At 37.6% G+C, this 24,805-nt stretch overlaps 3 protein-coding genes across 5 annotated transcripts; 1 reads left to right on the plus strand and 2 right to left on the minus strand.

Moving 5' to 3' along the window:
- Positions 1-224: 224 nt before the first annotated feature.
- Positions 225-8,463, minus strand: cimip2b (ciliary microtubule inner protein 2B). Of its 2 annotated transcripts, XM_057321507.1 has the most exons (7): positions 6,641-8,463; positions 4,034-4,169; positions 3,209-3,432; positions 2,906-3,060; positions 798-930; positions 450-662; positions 225-336 (listed from the first exon to the last, which is right to left on the minus strand). In XM_057321507.1, exons 2-7 carry the CDS (start codon positions 4,096-4,098, stop codon positions 233-235), a joined length of 894 nt encoding a protein of 297 aa, XP_057177490.1. In that variant the 5' UTR covers positions 4,099-4,169; positions 6,641-8,463; the 3' UTR covers positions 225-232. The 2 variants fall into 2 exon arrangements, with proteins under 2 accessions (XP_057177490.1, XP_057177489.1); XM_057321506.1 differs by lacking the exon at positions 6,641-8,463 and having other exon boundaries at positions 4,034-4,879.
- Positions 5,255-9,824, plus strand: LOC130546313 (uncharacterized). 2 transcript variants are annotated; one of them, XM_057321504.1, is made up of 6 exons: positions 5,255-5,979; positions 8,472-8,633; positions 8,792-8,951; positions 9,149-9,219; positions 9,334-9,434; positions 9,552-9,824. In XM_057321504.1, the coding sequence occupies exons 1-6, from the start codon at positions 5,383-5,385 to the stop codon at positions 9,619-9,621; spliced, it is 1,161 nt and encodes a 386-aa protein (XP_057177487.1). In that variant the 5' UTR covers positions 5,255-5,382; the 3' UTR covers positions 9,622-9,824. The 2 variants fall into 2 exon arrangements, with proteins under 2 accessions (XP_057177487.1, XP_057177488.1); XM_057321505.1 differs by having other exon boundaries at positions 9,337-9,434.
- A 2,425-nt stretch (positions 9,825-12,249) lies between these two features.
- On the minus strand, positions 12,250-23,842 carry rnf208 (ring finger protein 208). Its single transcript, XM_057321508.1, has 2 exons — positions 23,185-23,842; positions 12,250-14,372 (listed from the first exon to the last, which is right to left on the minus strand). Exon 2 carries the CDS (start codon positions 13,390-13,392, stop codon positions 12,607-12,609), a length of 786 nt encoding a protein of 261 aa, XP_057177491.1. The 5' UTR covers positions 13,393-14,372; positions 23,185-23,842; the 3' UTR covers positions 12,250-12,606.
- Positions 23,843-24,805: the final 963 nt, after the last annotated feature.

Raw genomic sequence — 24,805 nt, forward strand, 5'->3', positions numbered from 1 at the left:
TAACTTTCTATGATCACAATTTACTGTACATACATTAATATGCAAAATACTGAAATTCTCTTCTTAATGCCGATATTATTGTAACATTGTCTTTTGGTGCTTTGTGATATTTTGAATTTTATTAAACCCTTTACCTATCAACTTATCTCAGCAGATATAACATTTTGGTGCTTCTTGAACTAAATGCTTTTATTTGTCTTCTGATGTGATGTGTGAAATGTATTCTGGTTCTTCAGCTCAGTCTGTTTTCCCCACTTTTCATCCTCTGTGTACCAACAAGACCCAGAGCATTTTGGGTAAGCTGCCCAAATGTTTGGCCATATTTATATCTGTATCCTGTTGACAGACAATTACGTAGCCATGTTTACTTTTGCCAAAATGACGTTTGCTCTATAAACACAGCATCATTTCTGGAATGTAGCCACCTTCTTATTTTTTTTGGCAAATACCTGGAATGTGCCCTGTGTAGGAAGGTAGAAGACCTGTTTTGGAGGGGTATATTGTGGTGATCAGAGGCAAGCCAGTAGTCTCCTCCTCTAGCAGTCGGAATGAGCTTTGATCTGCCTTCATTTCCTTGCCAAACTGGATCAGTGCCTTGTTGGTGATGATGGGATATCCAGTTCCAATAAGGAATCGGGCTTTGGGAACATAGCCAGTAAAACCTGTAAATACCAAAATGTTACAAGTGGTCTCAAAATTACAAGCAAGCTCTAAGCTATGAGCACATCATGTTTCTAACTGAGAGGTAAACATTAAACATACTATTTGCTGCTTGCTTAAGCTTAACTTTGGCTTACCTGAGATGAAATACTTATGTGGGCTGCTTTCCTCCATGAGGTACGGAGAGCCTTGTGGCTTCCAGGGGTCCGGGGACTGGTAGGGGGCAGCGTCTTTAGATACTGCTGTCAGAGGAGTGTTCAACATTCTTGGCTACAACAAACAACAACTGTTAGCTTGAGGTCTCATTCATCAACTTAAACAGTAAGTAATTAATTTGATTTTTTTAAATAATTAAAGACACATTACATGTTGTTAACCCTATACTCCAAATACAATGTGTACACACACATTTACTGTATGTTTATTAAAACACGTTGCTATTTCTGCTGATACTAGAGATGCCAGTTCCATTTTATTTGCTCTGTACTTATGACAATAAAGTTGAATCTTATTGGTTCCAACTAGGCATGTGACTGTATCAATTTTTCATATCAAGGGACAGTAATTGCTGGATTTTTTGGTAACACTACTTAAAGCATATTTGTATAATGCCTCATAAAAGTAGTTTTAATGTTTTAATTATGGCTTGTAATGCACCTTATAATGCATTGTAATGTCTTACGAATAATTGTAACTACAGTTAACACATTATAACACTTATGAATTCATTGTTACACTTTACATATTTAATTTGGTTATAATTTTTTACAACAACATTTAATGTATTACAACACACATTATGAACAATTATATTGCATCATACCATTTAATAACACTTTAAAATGCATTATACATAAAGGCTTTAAGTAAATTGTTACTGAATTGTTTACGATATACAATATTATCACGTTTTTGAATTTTGTTACAACAACCAGTTTTACAACTTCAGTGTTGTCCTCTAAATAACAAGTTTGACAACTTTAAAAGACTTTAAATATAAAAATATTATAATAAAATAAATGAAATCATTAAAATACATAAAAATGTATAAAGTAAACATTCAAGTGCAAAAGTACACAACTGTAATAAACAATTTTTAATCATTATTTTCTGGGCAGGTATGTTTTAGTCCAGATACTGTATACTTTAACTAGGGCGGTTAAACGAATAATTGCATCAAGAATAAAAGTTTGTGTTTACATAATATATGTCTGTGCTCTGTGCATATTAATTTTGTAATCTATATTTAAGAAAAATATAAAAATCAATAAATGTTTATAAATAATTTGAATTATATATATTAATATATCATATATATATTGTGTATATATATATATATATATATATTGGATGTATGTGTTTATAAATACAAAATAAATATGCACAGTACACAGATATACAATATATTATGTAAACACAAACTTCTTTCTGGATGCGATGAACACTATATTAACTATAAAACTATAAGCTATAACCATACAGTATATGAAATCCATGCTTTTATTATGCTTTGTAAAGCTTTTTCATTCAGCCCCTTATACTGCACACAGCACACATACAATGTTGTAAATTTAAACCGCTTGACAAAAAGAAAGCTTGAAATCTAAACCCTTTAGATAACAAGATACTTAACAGTATTTTGAAGTGTGTTCAATAACAATATTGTGCACATTCAATATCACAGTATACTGTATTATTGAATATTGGCACAGGTTTAGTTCTAACATTTCATGTGTCTGATTATGACTTTACACATTTGCTTTTGATTTGAAAGCCACAGCAGGAGAAAGATTATCAGTGTGTTCCTTACACAAAGCAATCAAATGGATCCAGAAGACTCGCAATATTGTTTCATATGATATATGGTGCTCATTTGTTCTTTTGAAGCTTGGCAGCATTTTTAACTATCCACTTCTGTTTTCATACAGTTTTGGAATGTTGGCGAGGAAGCTGTGTACAGTTTTATCTTTGGTGAATTATTCCTTCAAGGAAAAGAGCTGAAAGTGTAGCCTTTGAATAAATCATTAGACTTTCACAGCTTGTTGAAACACAATGTGACGATAATGGCCTGAAATCATTTGCATTCCAGATTGGAAAGCCTGTTTGGTAACAGCGCGTCTTTTCATTTACAGGGCTCGTGACACTCGACCTGCTTTGATACCAGATATTTAGCATGTATAATTAAACAGGGTGACCCATCAAGGGAGAGCTGTCAAAGGGAAGTAAAGTGAGCGTGACAGCTTACTTTGAATCCTGGGACACTGTTGTTGACAGAATAAGGCAGGTCAGCAGAGGCTGTACGAATCCTCCTCTCTTGTTTCTGGTTGAATTGTGACAGAGCCTCTCGACAGGTTTCCGCATATGTTTTGCTGAAGTAGTTTTGACGCGTTGGTACAAAACCTGGGAGTGCAAGACACAGATATGGTGCATGTTACCACGTCTGTTTTGCAAACCAGACATCAAGGAAGTTTTATGGAAATCATCATCGTACGAAAATATCTGACAGGAGAATGCGCTTGACCTGTATGTTATGCATTCATAACGTAACCTGTGTATCCTGGTATCATTTTCTCCAGTTTCCTGTTCACTCCATGCCGTCCCCTCCAGATCTCATCACGGGGTCCCGTTTCGTTTTCTGTGGATGGGAAGCGTCCCGTGTGGAGCACAAGCCTCTGTGAGTGAGAGACCTCAGGAGAGGACAGGAGCTTCGCTGTTAACTGACCGTACGACTGGCCTACATGATACTTCAGCTGAGGACAGTAGCCTGCATACCTAAACACAACCATCAGCAGATAATATGTAATAATATGTATAATATGACTGTGACGCATGTGATCTGGTGATTTGTCAAATATGCTGTCTGTGTATTTCAAAACCAGTTATGATGACACTATAGGCTCTCTACTATACATAATTTATTCATTTTTCCCAATCATAGCATTTTGCACTCCGATCCTTCTGTATATTGACAGTTACAGCATACAGAATGAATATTTGACAACTATAAGTAAAAACAGACCACAGTATCCTTGTTTTAAAAGACTATATTATATTACTGTAATAGAAATGGAATGTATTGAAAATATGTATAAAAGTTATATTTGAATAACTAAACTTTGTTTATTATGCCTATTTATTATCAGCCCTATATTTTGTTTAAATATAGCAACCAACGGTTTTTTCATTATTACCACGGCAACCACAAATTTAACTGTAGTATTTACAAAAATCATAATAAATATGCAACAACAACAACAACAAAAAAACACTACACGGTTACTATAAAACGAATAAATTAAATAAGTGCAAACATGTTAACGTTTTAAAAAGTAACCATGTCAATACATTTAACCGACAACTCTGACAGACTTACCCTGGGATGTATTGCGGGTCAGGTGTCACCAGAACTTGACTAAATTTCGGTGGAAACTGCTCCATGACCTGCTGTCAGATTCTTTCTTTCACCGGCAAAAGTTTTTATTACGCAGGAAAGTGTTGTGTAGCGGTTGCTAGAGAGAGGGAGTCAAGGTGAGGAGACAGAGGAGTGGCCGCCCGCGTGCCATTATCCTGCCCGAGAGCGCGCGCTTACAGTACGTGACGCATGGTGTCCCGATTATCGTGATGAAAAACGAGACTTTTTAATGTAGCTACCTAAAATACATGTTTTATAAACGAACCACTCGTTGAATGCAGTCCGGTAGGCACATATGGTGCAGTTGTTAGTGATGGCTGTCATTTTTACCTGTTAAAGATAACATTACACAAGGTTGATGTGATGCTGCAGCCTCTTGTGGATAGTAGCAGAAATGCACACAGAATAACTATTTTAAAGGGATAGTTCACCCAAAAATGTAAAATTCTGTCATGAATTACTCACTCTCTAGTTGTTCCAAACCTGTATACATTTCTTTGTTTGGTTGAACACAGAGAAAGATATGCTTTTTTGTTTAATGCTTGTCACTTGTTTTTGTTTGTGGTTGGCATTTTTTCTCTGATTAAATTTTCATTTTTTCCTCCATACTGTAGAGAAAAAATGCTGTTGTTATCATAGAGAGGAATGTGGATTCCTCTGCATGGCTCATACCAGCAGATTTAGATGTGCAAAGATGTGAACGTCTACTGTCCCAGTTTTCGTTTGCTCATTCGTATAATGTATGTAGATGAACAGTTAATTTAGAAAAGTAATTTCCTTAAGTAAAGGGATTGAGGATGGTTATGTTAACAGTCACAGTGTGAACGATGGCGTGGTTGTTTCAATATTGTTATACTATACTGAATGAATACAATCATGTCATTTTTCTATTTATAGAAATGCAAAGTTTTACATTATAATTAGATTAGAATTAAATATTTACAATGGATCTAGAATCATCTTCACTTATCATTCTAATGACATTTCAGAATACAGTTTCAGTGTGACTGTAATAAAGAACGGTTTCAGTCTCATAAACATGTCTTGACAGATCAAAAAGCCAAAGGCATGAGCTCAGGATTTTGGGAACGGCAGCTGAAGTGAAGCACTTGTCAGAAGGTGATTGAAAAGCATGGGAGTTGGAATGTGGGCGGCCTTTGAAAGGTGTTTTTAGTTCATTGTGACAAACTGACTTCCTTCACATTTCTTGTCAGTTATGAGAAAGTCAAGGTGTTGTAAGACTCACTTGTCCAGACAACAGTAGTCTAAGGAGAAAAATAGTATACCCGGGGAAAGAAAACTCAAAATCAATGAACCTCTATAAGAATTTTGGGAATCTCTTTGAGAATTGGGTGACGGAAGGCAGCCTGGATTTACACTATCACACAGGAGCTGGTGTGGATGGATTCAACCTCACTGAAAGTGACTCTGTGTCCAGGGATTTTCTTCCAATATCCAATATAAAGTCTGAATCGGAGGACTCTGGATTTGAAACGGTCAGTACGATAAGTCCCTGTCATTCTCATCAGGTATCTCAGCTTACAGATCACGGCTCTCCGGAGGATGATGTTCAACCTTCATCTCCAGCTCCTTCTGTTTGCTCCTCATCCTCCTCATGTGTCTCGCTTGGCTCTGTGGCTCCAAGAAACACATGTCTGAAGGTAGAACAAGCTTTGAGACGGACAGAACAAACGTCAGGGCATGTCACAAGAAAAGGACCCCAGCATCAGATGGAAAGCAGGGTCCCTGCACCACGGTACCGTTGTAACACGGCCTCCTTTCCAACCAGCTGTCACACAAACAACTTCAGAGAACATCATCGGTTTAGTCGTCCAAGGAGAATTCATTCACAACCTCCAGATCACAAGAAAGCCGAGCTGTACAGAAAACATTGGAACCGGTTGGGGGTGAGCATCTCATAGTTAAGCTCTACTTTCTTTGAATATAGGCTATTAATAGTTGATGCATTTTGATGAAAAGTAAAATGTGAAAATGTAATATTTGACAAATTAACCAAACTGATTTTGTTTGGTTTCGCTACAGAATCTTCGCTTTAGATTAGATTCTTCACACTTAATTGTGTGTCTCATTTGGTGACAACTAATGCTGTCTGGCACCAGTGACATCAACCTCGTACAATGTGTGTATCTAATGCAGACGCAAATGAGATTTGAAAGCAGCCGAAGGGAAAATTAACAGTAAATGATGAAATAACAGTGTGTATCTCACTCAAAAATAATTTTTAGGAGCTTTATAGATTATTAGATAGTCACTATGTGCACGTTTAAAAAAATATGGATTTTTTTTCCAAATCTTTGTGTTCATGGAAAAAAAAACAATAACATACACGTTTGAGACAACAAACAATGACAACCTTTTTAGCTAAACTATTCCTTCTAAGTTGCAAGTTGACATTTTTAACAGACAACAGGTGAGGTGTAAAGTCAAGGTTAAGCAAATAACAAGCAATCCTCATGTTTCATAACCTTTTATGACTAGCTCAAGGACACGATGAGCAGGTTTACCCCTTACACATATAACCAAACTAATACACGTGTTAAATCTTACCGTAACGCACGCAAACAAACTGACGCACATGCACCATCTAGACATCTTTTCAGCACACTCTTTACTGTGGACCCTTGTCTGGGATCTGTGGCAGGAGACATTGATCTAGCGCATGTGAACCGGTTGGTTCAGGTGAGGAAGGAATGACTGGAATGGTGCCATCGTATAGTACAGGTGGAACGGAATGTGTGGGTGTCGAGAATGCTTCTGATGATTGCGATCTGTGCCGGACATGTTTGAACATTATCACTTTTGCGGGAACTGCGAGGGAAAACATCATTTCATTTTAATCAGGAAATATCATAATGAACGTTGTATATATATTTTTAAGAATTTGGGGATAAATGACATCAAATTGTGCAGGGGTTATTGTGATCAGTGAGTGAATTATAAGCCTCTCCCTAACCCCACACCTACACCGTCACTGGCACGAAAACAAATCATACTAAAGCGTACAAATGAGATCGTACAAATTCATACGAATTAGCTACCGTGACGAGCAGAGCGGGACGAGGGCCATGAGGGAACGACGCGTTGCACCAGTCTTGCATCTCTCACGGAGGAGCTCCGGAAGCATAAAAGCAGGAGCGACAGCAGTGAAGGACGAGAGAGAACCAGGCCTGGATTTTATGTTATGCTTTATTATGTTTGTGTGGCCGGCAGTCGACCGTGAGGGTGCTGTCGGCCCTTTACTTTTGTTTTGTTGTTTGTTTATTTTATTATAGTTTGGTTTAACATTCGCCGGTTCCCTCACGGCTCTCGTCCCGCCTTCCTTGTTACAGCCACCTCCTAAAGGAGTTGCGAATTCTTTTAGGAAGAAGAGAAGAGATGTCTTCTGTCCGATCACGTCATAGACATCTAGAAGATGTCTGTAAGATGTTTATGGTTTAGAATGTATGTAAAACTGCTCTTCCTATGATTTTTACTCAGCTGATGTTTTCCAAATCTCCAAATCTTTAGCATACATAGAAGCTGTGCTATCTGGGAACAGATCAAAAGAAAAGAACCTTGCTTTCTAAGAAATAAAAATTTCTTAAATACAGTTGACACCCTTGAAGATGAATACTCTTAAAAGAAATATAAAATATCATTTACTCACCCTCATGCCTTCCCAGATGTATATAACTTCCTTGCTTCAGTTTAACACAAATAATTTTTATACTAAAATGCAGTCGTAGTATCTTCTTACAGTATACACCTGGCGAAGCTCCATCCAATTGACTCCAGTTGGTAAATAAATAAATTTAGCGATAGATTTTTTACATGTCCATTCAAACATACAGATCAGCACAGCAAATTTAAAATTAATAACACTGAATATCACTGTGACATCTATAGTGACGAGAAATGTGCCATGTGCCAACAGTGTTTTTCATTTTCAATTCCTTTAAAGCTAAAGTATGTCCTTTTTGTGTTTGAATATTTTTTCCCATTCCAGCTTAATATACAATGACAACTAAATTTAAAACTAATGTGACTAATGTAACTAATGGCAAATGGGGGATTCATCAGGACAACTGTTTTAAGACAATATTATTTTTTTGTCTTTGGTGATGCTAGTAGTAAATTATACAGTATATTTTTTATTTCATTGAACGTCTTGTGGCAGTTGTCCACCAAGCAACTCAAACTGTATTTAGCATTAAGATAAGAAAATCTATATCTACAACACAGATCAAGTGTTATATTTCATATAGCAAGAGGGATGTTCTTAAATTAACTTTTGCCTTTCATATCCTAACAAATTATATTACATGGTATATACTGATGCCAACAATAGGATTCCTAATGAATACAGGTCATGATCTCTCTGTCTGATGTCTCTTAACAGTTTGAAGAAGCGGAGCAAAGGAGATTAGACAAGCTCTCTCCAGGGCTTCTTTACCTGGAGCAGGTCTGCAGGATGCTGGAGAACATTGCAAAGCTGCAGCAGCAAAACCACAACCTCCAGAAGGAGGTGGAGAACCTTAAGAGTCAGCATGCTGAAACAGAGGTAAGTGACATTGATATTTAATCCAACAGCTTTTTAAAGTCTTTCCTGTTTCTGTTCTCCAGCTGAATTCATGCCAATGGTGTCAAGGCATATTGTTTCCTGTCAACTGAAACTACATGTTTGCAGTACATTAAGTTTCTCACTAAATGTTTTGGCAGTGTGCGCGATTGAATGAGAAAGCAATAAACTATCTTGCAAGACAAAGATTAGAGGTTTTGGCTCATGAAGATTCAAGCAGCCTATCGACTTTCTCAGAGGAACCTGCACCGTTTCGGCACAGATCTGTGTCTGACACTCGGGCATCCTTGGGCCGTCAAAGTGAGTACTCCTATTGACAGGCTATATATTACAAACTAAAACACACAATTTTATTAGTTATCTCATGAAGGCAGAATGCCTTCTTAGAGGGCCCTCATGAAATAAAAGTATGCTAGTTTTGAATTTTTTTATTGGCTTCATTCTCAGTTGTTGTTTTATGTCAGTGTGATGAATTGCTTGTATTTATTCTCCCAAAGGGAGGGCAGGGTTTGCTCAAGATGAATCTTTTGCAGGTGTCTTATTCGAGGAACCTGACAGTAATGATCCTGTAAGTAAATAGTCAGTGAAATAACTAAACAATATAAATATTATTAGTAGCGTAGGTAGCAAAGAAATGTGGATGTTGAAAGTGATCACTAATATATTCCTCTGTTTGTTAAAGCAGCCACCACAACATGAATCCAAAAAGCCAAGTAAGATCCAGAAGATAAAATTTACTTCACTTAGAAGACAGGAAACACAAAAGCCTCCCCAAAGCAAAAGGTAAAAAAATATTTGAAATATGTAATAATAGAAGATATTTGTCTTCCACTACACAGTATATATATATATTATATAATTTTTGTTATGTGATGTCATTCTTGTATTTGTTTCTCAAAGCGATCAGCCAAAGAAGAAGACAAAACTGTCGAACTTTTTCAGGAGTAGAAGGATGACCACACGTTTATGAAATCTGTGGTACATTGTAACCCTGTGAATAGCTTTATAATGGAGATACACACCTTCACAACACAGTTTACAATTAATTGTTATCATTTTATAGTATGTTTACTAAAGTACTAAAAACAGAAAATAAAACATAATGTGTAAGCATTCTGTGTTAATACACTGTAACGAGGAAGGCGGGACGAGAGCCGTGAGGTAACGGTGCGAGNCCGCTGCATAGAAACCATTTTCTACTTTTGGATCTTTTTATAAATGTAGTGGAGTAAAAAGTACGATATTTGTCTTTCAAATGTAGTGAAGTTAAAGTAAAAGTACTCAGAAAAAATAATACTCAAGTAAAGTACAGATATTCAAAAAGTGTACTTAAGTACAGTACTCAGGTAAATTTACTTCGTTACTGTCCACCTCTGGTTTGCAGTACATTAAGTTTGTCACTAAATGTTTTGGCAGTGTGCGCGATTGAATGAGAAAGCAATAAACTATCTTGCAAGACAAAGATTAGAGGTTTTGGCTCATGAAGATTCAAGCAGCCTATCGACTTTCTCAGAGGAACCTGCACCGTTTCGGCACAGATCTGTGTCTGACACTCGGGCATCCTTGGGCCGTCAAAGTGAGTACTCCTATTGACAGGCTATATATTACAAACTAAAACACACAATTTTATTAGTTATCTCATGAAGGCAGAATGCCTTCTTAGAGGGCCCTCATGAAATAAAAGTATGCTAGTTTTGAATTTTTTTATTGGCTTCATTCTCAGTTGTTGTTTTATGTCAGTGTGATGAATTGCTTGTATTTATTCTCCCAAAGGGAGGGCAGGGTTTGCTCAAGATGAATCTTTTGCAGGTGTCTTATTCGAGGAACCTGACAGTAATGATCCTGTAAGTAAATAGTCAGTGAAATAACTAAACAATATAAATATTATTAGTAGCGTAGGTAGCAAAGAAATGTGGATGTTGAAAGTGATCACTAATATATTCCTCTGTTTGTTAAAGCAGCCACCACAACATGAATCCAAAAAGCCAAGTAAGATCCAGAAGATAAAATTTACTTCACTTAGAAGACAGGAAACACAAAAGCCTCCCCAAAGCAAAAGGTAAAAAAATATTTGAAATATGTAATAATAGAAGATATTTGTCTTCCACTACACAGTATATATATATATATTATATAATTTTTGTTATGTGATGTCATTCTTGTATTTGTTTCTCAAAGCGATCAGCCAAAGAAGAAGACAAAACTGTCGAACTTTTTCAGGAGTAGAAGGATGACCACACGTTTATGAAATCTGTGGTACATTGTAACCCTGTGAATAGCTTTATAATGGAGATACACACCTTCACAACACAGTTTACAATTAATTGTTATCATTTTATAGTATGTTTACTAAAGTACTAAAAACAGAAAATAAAACATAATGTGTAAGCATTCTGTGTTAATACACTGTAACGAGGAAGGCGGGACGAGAGCCGTGAGGTAACGGTGCGAGGCCGGTGACGCGAGTGATAATGAGTGTCAGCTGCGCGTTGCACCGGTCTCGCATCGCTCATGGAGGATTTCGGAGGCATAAAAGGACGAGCGACAGGATTGTACGACGAGAGAGGACCAGGCCTGGACATTGTGTTAAGTTTTATTTATGTTTGTGTGGCCGGCAGTTGACCGTGAGGTAGCTGTCGGCCCTTTACTTTCTGTTTGTTGTTTGTTTATTTTATTATTAAAACTTGGTTATTGTTCGCCGGTTCCCGCCTCCTTCCTTCCTATTCATGGAATGTATTACATACACTTTGAAATGTTTATTTTGCCATGGTGAATAGTTAACTGTACATTATCCTATTGACTATACAACCATTTGGCAAATGAATAATAATGTGAATTGCGAAACAACATGAAATAATTTGGTTTTCCTGTAGCTCAGTGGTTAGAGTGTGGCGCTAACAATGCCAAAGTCGTGGGTTCGATCCCAGGGGATTGCACATACTTAGAAACAAATGTATAGGATAATGCAATGTAAGTCGCTTTGGATAAAAGTGTCTGCCAAATGTAATGTAATATGAGAAACATTATACTAACTACTTAGTATGTGTGGAACAATGTTCAGTTTCCGAGTATTTGTAAATATACGAAAATGTATGACACCAGATTTAAAAAATAGCTTAGAATTACATTGTATCACTTTGTTATAATAAAATATGTGTGTGATACTTTATCTCATTCCGGAAATGTTTGCTGGCAATGTAAAAGTAGAAAACAACAGTAAAAACTGCTTTTGAATTTTAACCGTACTTCATACAACACAGCATACATGTTTTTGATAATGATGTATTTTAAAAATATAGGCATGTCTTTATTGGTTTCTCCTTTATCATGGTGTCTTTATTTTTGTACTTGTTGCTGCATTTTTAGCACTTCCACAATATATCCATTTCAAGTCAAAGAGTGTATTTTCAGCCCCACTAGTGGCACCAAACAGAATTGCAGTTTGTTTGAGCAGTTATATTGGGCCAGACATAACAATTAACTCAACCAATAGGTTATAATGAAGATGGGTGTATCTGTTGACAGAACCATGGAAACGCAGTTCTATTTTTTGCACAAGCTATCACCTCTGTGTAACATTTTAAAGACCAAGCAAACATTTTCACTTTTAATTTCTTTATTGGTCTTTATCATACCCAGAATGGGGGACATAGACTTCCCTTGGCATTCCCATGTAAAGAGATGTCAATGACGAACACATCCAAACAAGAGTGTGAGGGATAGAGGGTAATCAGTTCATACATAAAATACATTTACTCTGATATTTCATATCTCTGTCTTTGCGCACAAGTGTCCTTTTCACTTCAAGTCCACATAGCATCCTGTGCTATTAAATATACAAATGCACCTGTGACGGATCGGAGGGGGTGAATGTGTGTGACTCAAGGTTTCAGATGGTGGGCACGGCTGGATAGCATTTTGGGATGAGTTGTGGCAGTCACTTGCTTAATCAGCTTTACATGATGCCACAGGAGGACAGGGGGTTGGCAATGTGGCAGGTGCAAGCTGATTGACAGTATTGGCGAACCGTTTGATAGCAGCTGCGATCACCGTCGCTGCCCCACTGCATAGTCCCTGCTGGGTCGGGCGGCAGTCGGCTGAGAATGCTGGTGTTGATGGCCAGCGCGGCCAGCCCGTAGTCTGTAAAAAGCACGGTCTCGCGACGGCAGGTGGGGCAGGAGATGAACTTGTACTTGGGACAGGATTCATACAAGATCTGCAGGCACTCCTCACATACCGAGTGCAAACAGGAGAGAATGCGTGGCCGCTTCCCAGTGAAGTTATAGGTGTGTCCACAGGTGGGACAGTCCAGTGGTTCACATGGCATCACCGGGCCTGAGGAGGTGGAAGAGGAGGAGGAAGAGGTGGAGGAAGAGCGGAGCACGTACTGGTTGACGATTACGTTGTCCATCTTGTAGTGGAACTGGTGGTAACAGATGTCGGACGTGCTGGCTTTGCGCTGGGCTAGATAACTGGCTTCACGGCGGAGGATGGGGGCAGGGGGAGACGCTAGGGGTCTGGGTGCGACCACGGTGTTTCCGTTGACCTCCATAGACAGGTCTCCACAGGCCTGGTTGACGATAACCTCTCCCTCGCCTCCTCCATCCCACGCCACACGGGGAGGTGGGGCGTAGCGAGGCTGGGTCATGGGGATGGGACACTCGCGGGGGAACTTCTCAGACTGGATGATCTTGACGGTGTCCATAGGGATGGTCACAGGTTGGCGTCGCAAGCAGGACATTCACTCTTTGTCGTGGTGATATTGGCAGAGGAAATGTGTGTAGTGTATGGTCCTGCAGATTATGTCTTCAGTGCACTGGGGGAGGACACTCAGCCATTGCAGGGGACATGAGGACGAATGGGTTTGTCCATTGCTGTCTTAAAGCTCCTCCTTGGTCACGGGCTCTGTCACCCTGAGTCTTTGTGTGGCACAGATAGACAGAGACTCCCAGCCAGTGCAAAACGTCTATAAAAAGCCCTGAGGGACAACAGAAGTCAATGTCTAGATTGAGAGGTCACAAGAAATACGTTCTTGTTTATAAAATATTAAAGCAACAACGTGCACCTAATTGACTGATATTGCACAAATCAGAATTGTTCATTTAAAGCAAGTGGATATTCATTGATATTGTTTGTCACAAATAAAATTTATCAGAAGATATCTTGGCAAATTTTCAGTGATTTCAATTAAATAACACATCTATTTTGACACAAGACTTTAATATAGATTTAATACCTTTAAGGGAAAATTAAGCACTTAAACACTGTTTACTATAATACTATATAACTTGAACTGTCTCACGGGTTGCTTAATGGATTTTTAGAAGGGAAGTGATGCAACCAACGCCCCAGAAGCTACATTCACCCCAGTGTCACAACCATCTATACCTCCTTCCTGTTTCAGGTCGCTGTTGTGGTGTGACCCTGTTTGGTTCTCGTTTCTTCTCTCGACTAGCTCTTACACCTCCATGACCTTTCTTCTGATAAGCAAAGTCTTTTTTAGGAGATGCTCATGGAAGATCTAGAAGGTGCTCTTTCAGTCCTTAAAAGCCCACTATTCCTTGAGGGGTGTGCGTTGAGTTTGATGATACGCTTGTCCAGTCTTTGATGACGTGACAGGTCCGAGAGTGTCTCAGGATTCTTGCCAGACCTGTCTTCCTTCCAGATCTGTTCCCAGCATGCTTCAGATATGCTGACTTATAGGTAGTGTTGTTCCATTTCCTAGAGAAGAAAATAAAAGAGTTCCGGTGAGACTAATGCAAGGACACAGCTCAACCTTTTTAGGCCAATTGCCTGTGCTCTTGGGAACACGTCTAAAATGTGTCTTGTCATTTCAGAGGAAAAAAACAGCACTTTGATGAATATGTTTTAAGAGAAATGCTGTGCAACAGCATTCAGCTAGGCTGTGATCTGTGCAACGTATCAATTCACAGCAGATTTCTGGAACCCTGCATTTTTTTCCCGTCTAAAAAACCCTCTTTCTCTTCATGCCAGCTGCCATCTGCAGCCTGGTGGGGTACAGAGAGTCTCTGTGGGGAAAAGATGGAGGACCTGAATGCAGAACAATATGTCCTACAGTAATAAACCTGTTGACACTGCATTGTAGAAGCCCACTGTAAAATGGCTGCCAATGTAATAAAAGTCAACTTGCTGTTTGTAACTATTTATATAATACATTCATTACATTTATATTTTACATCTCCTTCAGCATTGACCGTCTTCACAGTAAACCACATCCTTAAATGCCTTATTCTATTTTTTATCATCAGAGCGTATTAAAACATACCTGTTATTAGACCCAAATTAGACCCAAACAGTTTCAACAAATGAAACTTCCTAAATCACAACTAATAAACTCTATTCTTCATAAACATTTACTCAGTAACTTTTCATCAAAGTAACTGAGTGCAGCTGTGACGCATCAGAGGAGATCTGGCTCTCCCGGCTGAGACTGGTTTCTCCTGATGTTTTTTTTTCTCCATTTATTTATCATTGGAGTTTGGGTTCCTCGCCACAGGGCATTGTTGGCTGGCTTGCTCACCGGGAGACTGCATTTATTAGATATTATTAGATATCGTCTTGCTTGTTCTATAAACACCATGCACCGTGCTGTGTTTTACATTTTCTGTTTTTTTCCTGTAAAGCTGCTCTGGAACAATCCACATTGTGAAAAGCGCTATATAAATAAAATTGAATTGATTTGAATTGGATTGTTATGATATCATTAATATTGGCACAGCTGGAAAGAAACCATGCATTGCAGTAGTCGTTACTAAACGATCAGTATGTGAGCAGCGTGAGAAATGGCATGTAGATATGACAGTAATCATCTGATTAAAAAACTGTGGTTAGATGTGGTTTGTGTATGTTTGTGCGCTTTATTAAAACGTAAAGAGTGGAGAGCACGCTGACATTTGTAACTGCCCTCTGCAGATTTTGCAGTGATGTAAGATGTGCTGGGGAGATAATGTACGAGAAAGAAACTAAGAGGGAGGGAAAGCATGCGTTCTTTTAATTCACATTATACTGCTTAAGGTATAAACACATACATTTAGGTAATTCCATGGAAATGTCAATTTTAAGATGAAAAAAAAGGTTGAAGTGAAAGTGACGTGACGTGTGACCAAGTACGGTGTTCCATACTCGGAATGCCCATTTCCAGTCTTTATCAGTAAGTAAAATAAATGAATATTTCATTTCTTAAATTGTTATATATCTATGCAAACATTTTCAATGTATCATTTTTTCTAATTAAAATCATTTAAATGCTTAAATCACATTGTGCTGTACAAACTTTACAGGAAGGCTTGAATACTGCATCAGTACAGTCACCAAAAAAACCCCCGTAACATTATGGTAATACATTATGAATTGTCATCACATAAATATGGAAGTTCCAACACGACATGGATGCATCATTAGTTAAAATGTCTATTTATGGCCTCACTACTTTCTTCTTTTTTCCAGTCACCTTTATAAAGATTCTCACTTTGCTTCACCCCACAGACATGGCCCACCACTCACTATCACCCACACCAGAAACATGCGCAAGCACACTTGGTTTTTGCCCGCACGCTGACGAAATTATGACTAACCAAACCTAACAAATAGTCATCACAAGTCATCACAACCTCTTTTCATTCTCATTTCTTATCATTTATTGCTTTAGTAACCGAATAACTGAATTAGGATGTTAACACAGGAAACCATCCTCCATTTTCTGGAGGTCTCAGACTCTGATCAGCCAGTTACTGTCAGTCACATTCATTTGAGTCACCACGGCACCGAAGAGCTGCGAGGCAGGGCCAAAAATAACCACACGCTCTCACTGGTTCACACACACTTGCAAAGGTGCGAATAAGCTTTCTGACATCAGCAAAGTCAGCTGGTGCATTAGAGACTAAGAGATGTGATAAATGAAATGATTCTCACATTCTCATTTCTGTTTAGAGATCTTCAAATGTGTATGATTTGAAAGTAACTATGATGTCTGTCAGGGTATTATCACAAATGAAACAGTTTTCACATATAAATAAGTACATAAATTGACATATTTTTATTATATAAATAAGTTAAAAAAAATTATCTTTTGAAATTTTAAAATGTATTTTATTATGTGAGATAAAAGAGATCTGGGACAACAGTCAAAAAAATGACAACATGATACAGGACTTTACCCTTCAAGCTTTATGACATGATTATGGTATCAGATGATAACTATTATAATATATATTAGGGCTGTCACAATATCTGATGTTCATAGCTCGATTATTGTTGCCAAAGAAAATCATGATGGAGATATTATTGTGAAATCTACACTGTAAAAAATACCTTTAAAAAACTGTAATATTTTGGCAGCTGGGGCACCAGAAAAAAATGAAAAATAATATTTTTGTAAAGTATTATTACATATTATTCATGCTGTTTTACACACATTATTGAAAGCTATTACTACACTGCAGTGTACTTTTGTAATTTTCCTTACGTGAAAAATAAAACAGTAAAATTCCATAAAATTACAGATTATTATAGTGTATAAAACTAAAGAAATAAATGATGCTTTGAGTAAAATTTTGCTTTGATTTGTTTTTAGCAAAAGAATCATACTTAAAATATGAGAGTAGGGAGATGGAGAAAGTTATTTACAGTAATATTAAGTGTAGTATTACTGTAACAAATATCAACAATCACAGTTACACAATATCACAACTTGTACGATATATTGTGACACCAATAGTACTGATTGAATACAATATTTAGCATAATAATATCTACTTCGTTTCAAAGTATACCATCTTACAACCATAATATACTACACGTCTAAAAAAAATCATGCCAACACTTTGACGTATTTTGCTAATATTTTTGTTAGCGTTAGAGATCTTGCGAGCTCTAGTGTTCCAGCGTATTAGAAGAAGTCTCTCGGCATCACATGCAGGATTGTCTCCTATGTAAGAGGCTAATCAGAGAGGCATACAGCACAGAAAATATTAAAGCAGGCCAAATGCCCGCTGCTCTGAGCAGCACTGCTGGCCCAGCGGACGGGCTTAATGAAATCATGTGAGCATTTGACCTTGTCAGCAGAACGCATGGGCAAGAGGATGAGGCACAGTGAATAAATGAGAAGAGATAGGCTATATGACAACCGTTTGGGAATAAATATTCTGAATGGGAGAGTACAATTTGTTAAGAATGTAGTAATGTTTTAACATTACCCTTGGTTTGAACAATGTATGATGGCATTTAAGGAACTTACTGTATGTAGTGGGAGAAATACCTCTTAAGCTCTAAACACAGAAAAAGAAACACCAAGAAGCTCAATAACACCGAGTAACAGTCAACAACATTCTTGACATCATTCACAACCTTATCACAACAACCAGAAATCACATTCCAGTACATCCAAGCACCATCACAACACGAATACACACAGTATTAAACAAAACTGACTTTAGCTATAATGACGTTTTTCGCGTTAACCCTTTTCTCATATTTTTGTTACAATGTTTGTGGGTCTACTGGGCCCACATCATTGTTTGTACAACCATAACAAATTGTGTAAAAATATTTAACAAAATTTTTTAAGCCACGTAAACAGCAGATATGGGTATCCTTAAGCTCTGTTAAATCAGACTTATGAAAAATGCGAACGTGAACACCCACAAGGGTTTAAAAACTTAGCAGAATCTTTTTAAACAAATTTTATATTTTTTATTTATTTACTTATTTAAAGATTAGTGTTTTTGCCATTTTGGCTTAAATAGTACAGCTTTTAGTGGTAGACAGGACATGAAGCGAAGAGAGAGGGTTCGGGAAAGGACCATGAGACGGGAGTCGAACCCAGGTCGCCCGATGCGCAACCGCGCCACATGTCGGAGCACTGCCCACTAGGCTATCGGCTCCTACTTTATTTACTTATCATTGTGGTTTTATTGTAATTTATTGTGTAGTGTACAGGCTACTGTAAATCTTTGCTGTAGTTTTGCCAATAATTCACTCTAGATTTAATTACTACTTAATACTGCTTTCCTATTAGTACTTAAACTTTACTTTTTTACTTACTTTACACTTTGACTTTTGAGATTCAAAATGAGCATGGAGAGACTGGTCTCATTACTGGCATTAGCACAGCAACACTGCAAAAAAAGACAGAAAAAAATTCTAAGCATTTTTGTCTTGTTTTCTAGTAAAAAAATAATGAAAACTTCTTAAATTATAAGATTATAAGAATTACATTATTATAAGAATAAGATTTAGTCTTGTTTTATGAAAGAAAATATAAGAACTAGGTAAGTTAATGTTTGAAACAACATTGTAAATTAAATCTACAGTAAGTTACTGAATGGGTCATTTCCAAATAGCGGGCAGCAGCAAGCGAAGTTTGCAGGGGTGTTTCCTTATTTTTTTGCATCCACTTTTGGATTTTGATATATTTACGGTAGGAAATTTACAAAATATCTTCATGGAACCTGATCTTTTCTTAATGTCCTAATGATTTTTTGCTATTGCTGCAAATATACCTGTGCGATTTATGACTGGTTTTGTGGTCCGTGACTATATATGTTCCACATACATGGAAGTAAAGTAGTAAACTATTTATAAGACTTTCACAGGTTGATTCTGAGGTGCATTACAACAGTTTGTTTGTCTGAGCATCCCAGCCAACCCAAAAACAACACTGTCTCAACCAATGGCGTAATTCTGGGATGGGACTATTTGATTGTCCCATCCCAGTTATTTGTTTTGCAGTTACGTTTAGAATTCAATTCTTGCATTTTCCACTAACCTTCATCATCAACACAATCTAATATAAAATGCTGAAAGCAAGCAAACAGATGGATGCACAGTCATCAGAATATCTGGAACATTCCTGTCCTCACACCCCACTCACTCCCTCTTCTACACACCCAAAGATACACACACACACACACACACACACGCGCACACACGCACGCACGCACACACACACACACACACACCAGCACAACAAAAATACACACAGGTACTACCCAGCACATTCCAAATGCACATCCTCTCCTCTCGACCGCCCTGCTTGCTGTCTTTCTCTCTGGCCACATTCCACCTGTGCAGTGAGACAGTCAGGAGGACGGCACGCTGTCCTGTACCAGCGATGCTATCAGCTGTTCACCTCTATCTCACAAAGCCTGTCCTGAGACCTGCTCTTATGACCATGGCAAATTTCACATGTGCAGTCACAGGATGATCTCCCTTGTATTGATACGTGTGATGTGTACATACTGTATATATTTTTGAAAACTGAAATAGCATCTAAAATAACGCTTTTTACATCAATGTGAGAGACATGCTGTACAAATCTGCACCAAAATAAAATAGGATGCTAATGCTCTGCTTACGCACCACATGTAAAACAGCTTTAAGAATCTGTTAATAACTTATGGGATAGTTCATCCAAAAATTAAAATTCTGTCATCATTTACCCACCCTCAAGTTTGTTCTGATGAACACAGAGAAAGATATTTGGAAGAATGCTTGTAACCAAACAGTTCTTGGACTTCATTGACTGCCATGGTAGGAGAAAAATATTTTTACATTTCTTTGTTCTGTTGAACACAAAAGAAGATATTTTGAAGAATGCAGGAAAGCAAACAGTTCTGGGGGTCTTTTGACCATTGTCCTTTTTCCTACTATGGCAGTCAATGGTAGCCAAGAACTGTTTGGTTACAAGCAAATATCTTTCTGTGTGTTCATCGGGAAAAAAAGGTTTATACAGATTTAGAACAACTTGAGGGTAAATACATTTTTATTTTTGGGTGAACTGTCCCTTTAAATTGATATAACGTGCATGTGTATGTGTGTGTGTCATTTGTCACAAAGGAGTAATTATGTTAAATGCATTGTGATGTGTTAAGTGTATTTAATGTGATGCTTTCAAACATATTTACAGGTATAGTCACATAAAATTATCATAAAAGCAGTTAATGCAATTATGTGAGATGAAATGGAGAATTAGTCTGATTCATGAACTGCATTTCAATGAACTAGTTAATCCAGTTTACAAAAATGAAACACTCTTTCACAGTACTCAAATCTTTTTCAGAATTTAACAATGTTAAAATGAACAATAAGAGACTTCATTGAGGATTCTTCAAAATTTGAGTAAAGGATGACGACCTTTTCATTAACTATTTCTATGATTCATAAACTATTTCTTATTCCATGAATTCAATTTCATATTAAATTATCAATGTTTTTACATTTGTCTGTCTTTTTCTCTTTGTCTTTATGTTCATACATTCTAAAACCTGTCAATACGTTAATTTTATCTATACGTATATATCCAAACATACTTTAAAACTTCACTGTATGTGAACATACTGTTCTGTACACTTACACTTTAAAAATGCTGTTTCACCCCACTGAGTCTAATGTAAACATTTTCTACATTCATTTAAACCATCAGTTGGATTTGTCCATGGTCTGAAAACAATCCAGCATTTTTATAGTATAATGTACTGTACCTACTGTACAATGCTACTGGGATCACATTGATAAAGCTTTTCGACTGCAGACTATTACAAACTATTAACAAGACACATTTTTACTGTGGTATACATCATGTTCCACTGCAAACATCTGACCGAGATGAAACAGACAAAGCCATGCAATGCTTCTGGAAAAACAAAAGAGAAGCAGATATTTTTGGCACTTCATGGCACGTCATTGAGATGTTGTCAACCTGCGTTTATGTGTGCACCCGGCTGTAAAGAATGCAGGTCATGCTAGTTTTAGTGAAGAGGAGGCAGTGTTTAATAATTCAGAGGCTGTCATTCAGAGCGGGCGTCAGCCATTTTACCCACAGTTCATTCAGGAGAGATAGTCTTTGTTCCCTTTGCTTTTATTGATCAGTCTGTCCTTTTTACACGTCATAAAGAAGACCATTACTTACAATGTTAGCAATCGGCTAAGACAAAACAGTGTAATGACAACTGATTAGCTTTAAAAGGTTACCATTAGCAGAGATGTTGTGAGATAAGCAAAGCTATTCTTAACAACATTTACTAATGACTCAATTTACAACAACACTTTAACTTATACTTACATATACTAACATATCTAACTTAACTTATATTTTGTTTTCAAACCCAAACTATGTTATAGCTATTCAAATTTATAAATCATATCGTGATTAAATCATGATTTGGAACAAATCCTAGATTAAGTAAAAAATAAAACAAAAAAACAAAACAATAATAAAATAAAATAAAATAAAATAAATCAAATCAAATGAAATAAAATAATATGAAATAAAAATGAAATAAAATAAAATGAAATAATAAAATGCTCTTAAAACACTTGATAGTACAGTAATGTAGACAACTTGATTCGTTCAGGTTGAACATTTTACTGTGAGATTGGATTAAACATAAATCTGCTAAAATCCCATTCAAACATTGAACATAATTTGACATCTCAATCCAAAAAGGATGATTTTATAAGAATTTTCTAAGATTATACAGGATACATTGATTCTAAAGAATAAACCAAAAATTGTATGTAGATTTTAGTGTATCCAGTAAAATCTTGACGTTACACATACACACATTTTTTTGTTGTTGCAAAGAATACACCTAATAATAGCCTACACCTTCTCCGTATATGGTGACCCCAACTTGCAATAACATTTTTCAATACAAAGTCATTATCTGCCATAGAAAAGCTGATGTTTGCACACCTCAGGAGCATAGACTCACATCTAGCTGTCTTCTGCCTTCCTCTTTTGAGATATTGACGGACAGTATCGATTGCTGAATCTTCATTCACAGGAGGCTGAATCTACAGTAAGGAAAATTCGGGGTGTCTGGTTGAGGTTTTGGGTTGGTTTTAGTATTCTGGGGGTGTGTGCATCTGTGTTAGCAGTTTTTAGTGCAATGATGTGGGAGGGGTGAGCCAGCAGTGGCAGTTATGCAACCGGAGCAGCATACGCAGCTTACTGACTGCAGCTCCCGTGCATGCAACACGCACGCATTTACTCTCCAGCACTTTCTGTGATGTCGGAGATGTGTGCATGCTCCATGCGAGATGCCCACTCGGATAATGTGAGTCATTCATGTATGTGTGTGTGAATGTGATCATGAATTGCAACCTGCCCTGTTTCACATCATGGTCAACATGGCCACACAATAACAGAAGCGCAAGTATTGCATGAGGATGTGGGAGCAAGAAATGCAGAAAAGAGACACGATATGAAACACAAAGACATTTGCTGTGTGTTTGCACACAAATACGGACCAATAGTACATTTAGTTAAACCTTAAATAATACATTCATATCACATTGAAAAGCATATACACGCAATAAAATTGAATTACTTGAATTATGTATTATTAATAAGCCTTTATGCTTTCGGTAAGGAATCCATTAGGTTGCATTATTGGGTTACAGCAATGAAATATATCCTGCACTTGCTCACGTTTTACAGAATATATGACACACACACACACATGTGCAAATACACAAGGCACACAAATACACAGTTATTCAGCAATCTTACCTGTATACACGTGTGTCTGTTGTAATCTCTAGATTTGGATGTGTCGTCGTAAATCTTAGGTTCTCTCTCGCTGAAGACACACAGTTCTGATTCTGTTAATGTCTCAGGCTCATCTCGTCCTTCTGTATGCTTTCCGTCCCATCAGATGCTCCTGTTGCACGCAAGAGGATGGAGGAAACAGTCCTTCCTTTCTCCACGTTCTGAGAAGGACGGACGGATGGATGGAGGGGTGGAGAGCTGTAAAAGGGAGCTTGAGACCTCACACGTGTCACAAAGCACCCTCGGAGGAAAAGATGTCAAATGTGCTCTGTTCTTCTTATCCACGTTGAGCTGTTTTCTCCAGTGATGGTCCTTCAGTCATTCGTTCAGTCTGTTGTGTAAGGGGTTCATGGATGTCTGAATGCGTTCTCCTTCTCGTCGACACTCCCAGCTTCTTACTTACACGCAAAAATCTTTCTCTACAGCACATCAAGACCATTTGTGTGTGAGATGCCTTTCCCTTGCCACCTTCTGTCAATCTCTCTCTCGCTCGCTCTCTATACATACACCCCCACACACGCACAGAAGCGCACTGACTCACAAGTGCCTGCTCTGCCTCGCTCTCTCTCTCTCGCTCTCTCTCTCTCTCTCTCTCGCTGTCTCTCTCTGCTGCAGTACCTCTGCAGGCTGGATCACGTTTTCTCATCGCCAGAATGAAATTCCAGCCAATCAGAGGCTGCAGCTCTCATCTCCCCCCTCCCTTCCCATGCTGTCCTTGTCTCCTGTCTCCATCCATCGTTTTGTTTTGGTGCGAAATCTTTGTTTCACACACACATGGTACGTATGCATCTACACACACTTATATATTTACATATTGCCATTCATTTGCTCTGGATCACTCCTTGCTCGCACATCAGCCCACATCGTATCACATTTACTCTGAAAACAAAGCGACATATTTAGGGATGCAATGCAAATGAAAAATATAGGGGGGGACAAAGATGAATAGGTGTTAATTCTGTGAACGTAGCTGTATGGTGCTGCATTATTTATCTAAAGTCGTGCAATGTTTTGAGCAGTGCAGAGATGCTGGGACAAGAGGATTGGGTTAGGTAACGGACAGATTTTCATCAGTTTTAGCTGTACACATGGCCTTGCCTAGATCTGTAGATAATCCACACCACTGACATGCATTTCTTTTTATTTGATTAGAAACAAAACTATTTTACTGTATGTATAACCTACCACCTTGATGTTGCCACAGTATTGCTATGTGGTGGTAGATTTTTAGCACATTGCAGTGCAGTCGCTGGGGTATTCTGTGTGGTTGCTAGGGTGTTGTGGGTCATTATGTGCTTGCTTACTCAGCTTTTACCATTATTGTGCTCTGTAGATATGTCTGGGGTGCTTCCTTCAATGTACAGTAAATCTATAATGTTTTATTACAGTATGTATTTATACTGTATGTAATAAAGCTCTCCTGAGATCAATTATACAGTTCCTCATACCTCTAACATAAACATTGCTGGACAACTTTCACGCGTAAGGGTTAATATTACAGTATAAACCATGATTATTCTTGTCTTAGCAAGCAAACACGATAAATCTATATGTGCTGTGAATGTTTACTATAAGCTATCCT

Source organism: Triplophysa rosa, linkage group LG22, assembly GCF_024868665.1.
Source record: "Triplophysa rosa linkage group LG22, Trosa_1v2, whole genome shotgun sequence".
Classification (NCBI taxonomy): domain Eukaryota; kingdom Metazoa; phylum Chordata; class Actinopteri; order Cypriniformes; family Nemacheilidae; genus Triplophysa; species Triplophysa rosa.

Coding starts and splice junctions, on each gene's coding strand:
- cimip2b (XM_057321507.1), bottom strand. CDS start 4,098: ATGGAGCAGTTTCCACCGAAATTTAGTCAAGTTCTGGTGACACCTGAC. Junction 3,433..4,033: donor GACCCGCAATACATCCCAGG/GTAAGTCTGTCA, acceptor GGTTGTGTTTAG/GTATGCAGGCTACTGTCCTC. Junction 337..449: donor CTACACAGGGCACATTCCAG/GTATTTGCCAAA, acceptor GTCTGTCAACAG/GATACAGATATAAATATGGC.
- LOC130546313 (XM_057321504.1), top strand. CDS start 5,383: ATGAACCTCTATAAGAATTTTGGGAATCTCTTTGAGAATTGGGTGACG. Junction 5,980..8,471: donor AACATTGGAACCGGTTGGGG/GTGAGCATCTCA, acceptor GTCTCTTAACAG/TTTGAAGAAGCGGAGCAAAG. Junction 8,634..8,791: donor GTCAGCATGCTGAAACAGAG/GTAAGTGACATT, acceptor ATGTTTTGGCAG/TGTGCGCGATTGAATGAGAA.
- rnf208 (XM_057321508.1), bottom strand. CDS start 13,392: ATGTCCTGCTTGCGACGCCAACCTGTGACCATCCCTATGGACACCGTC.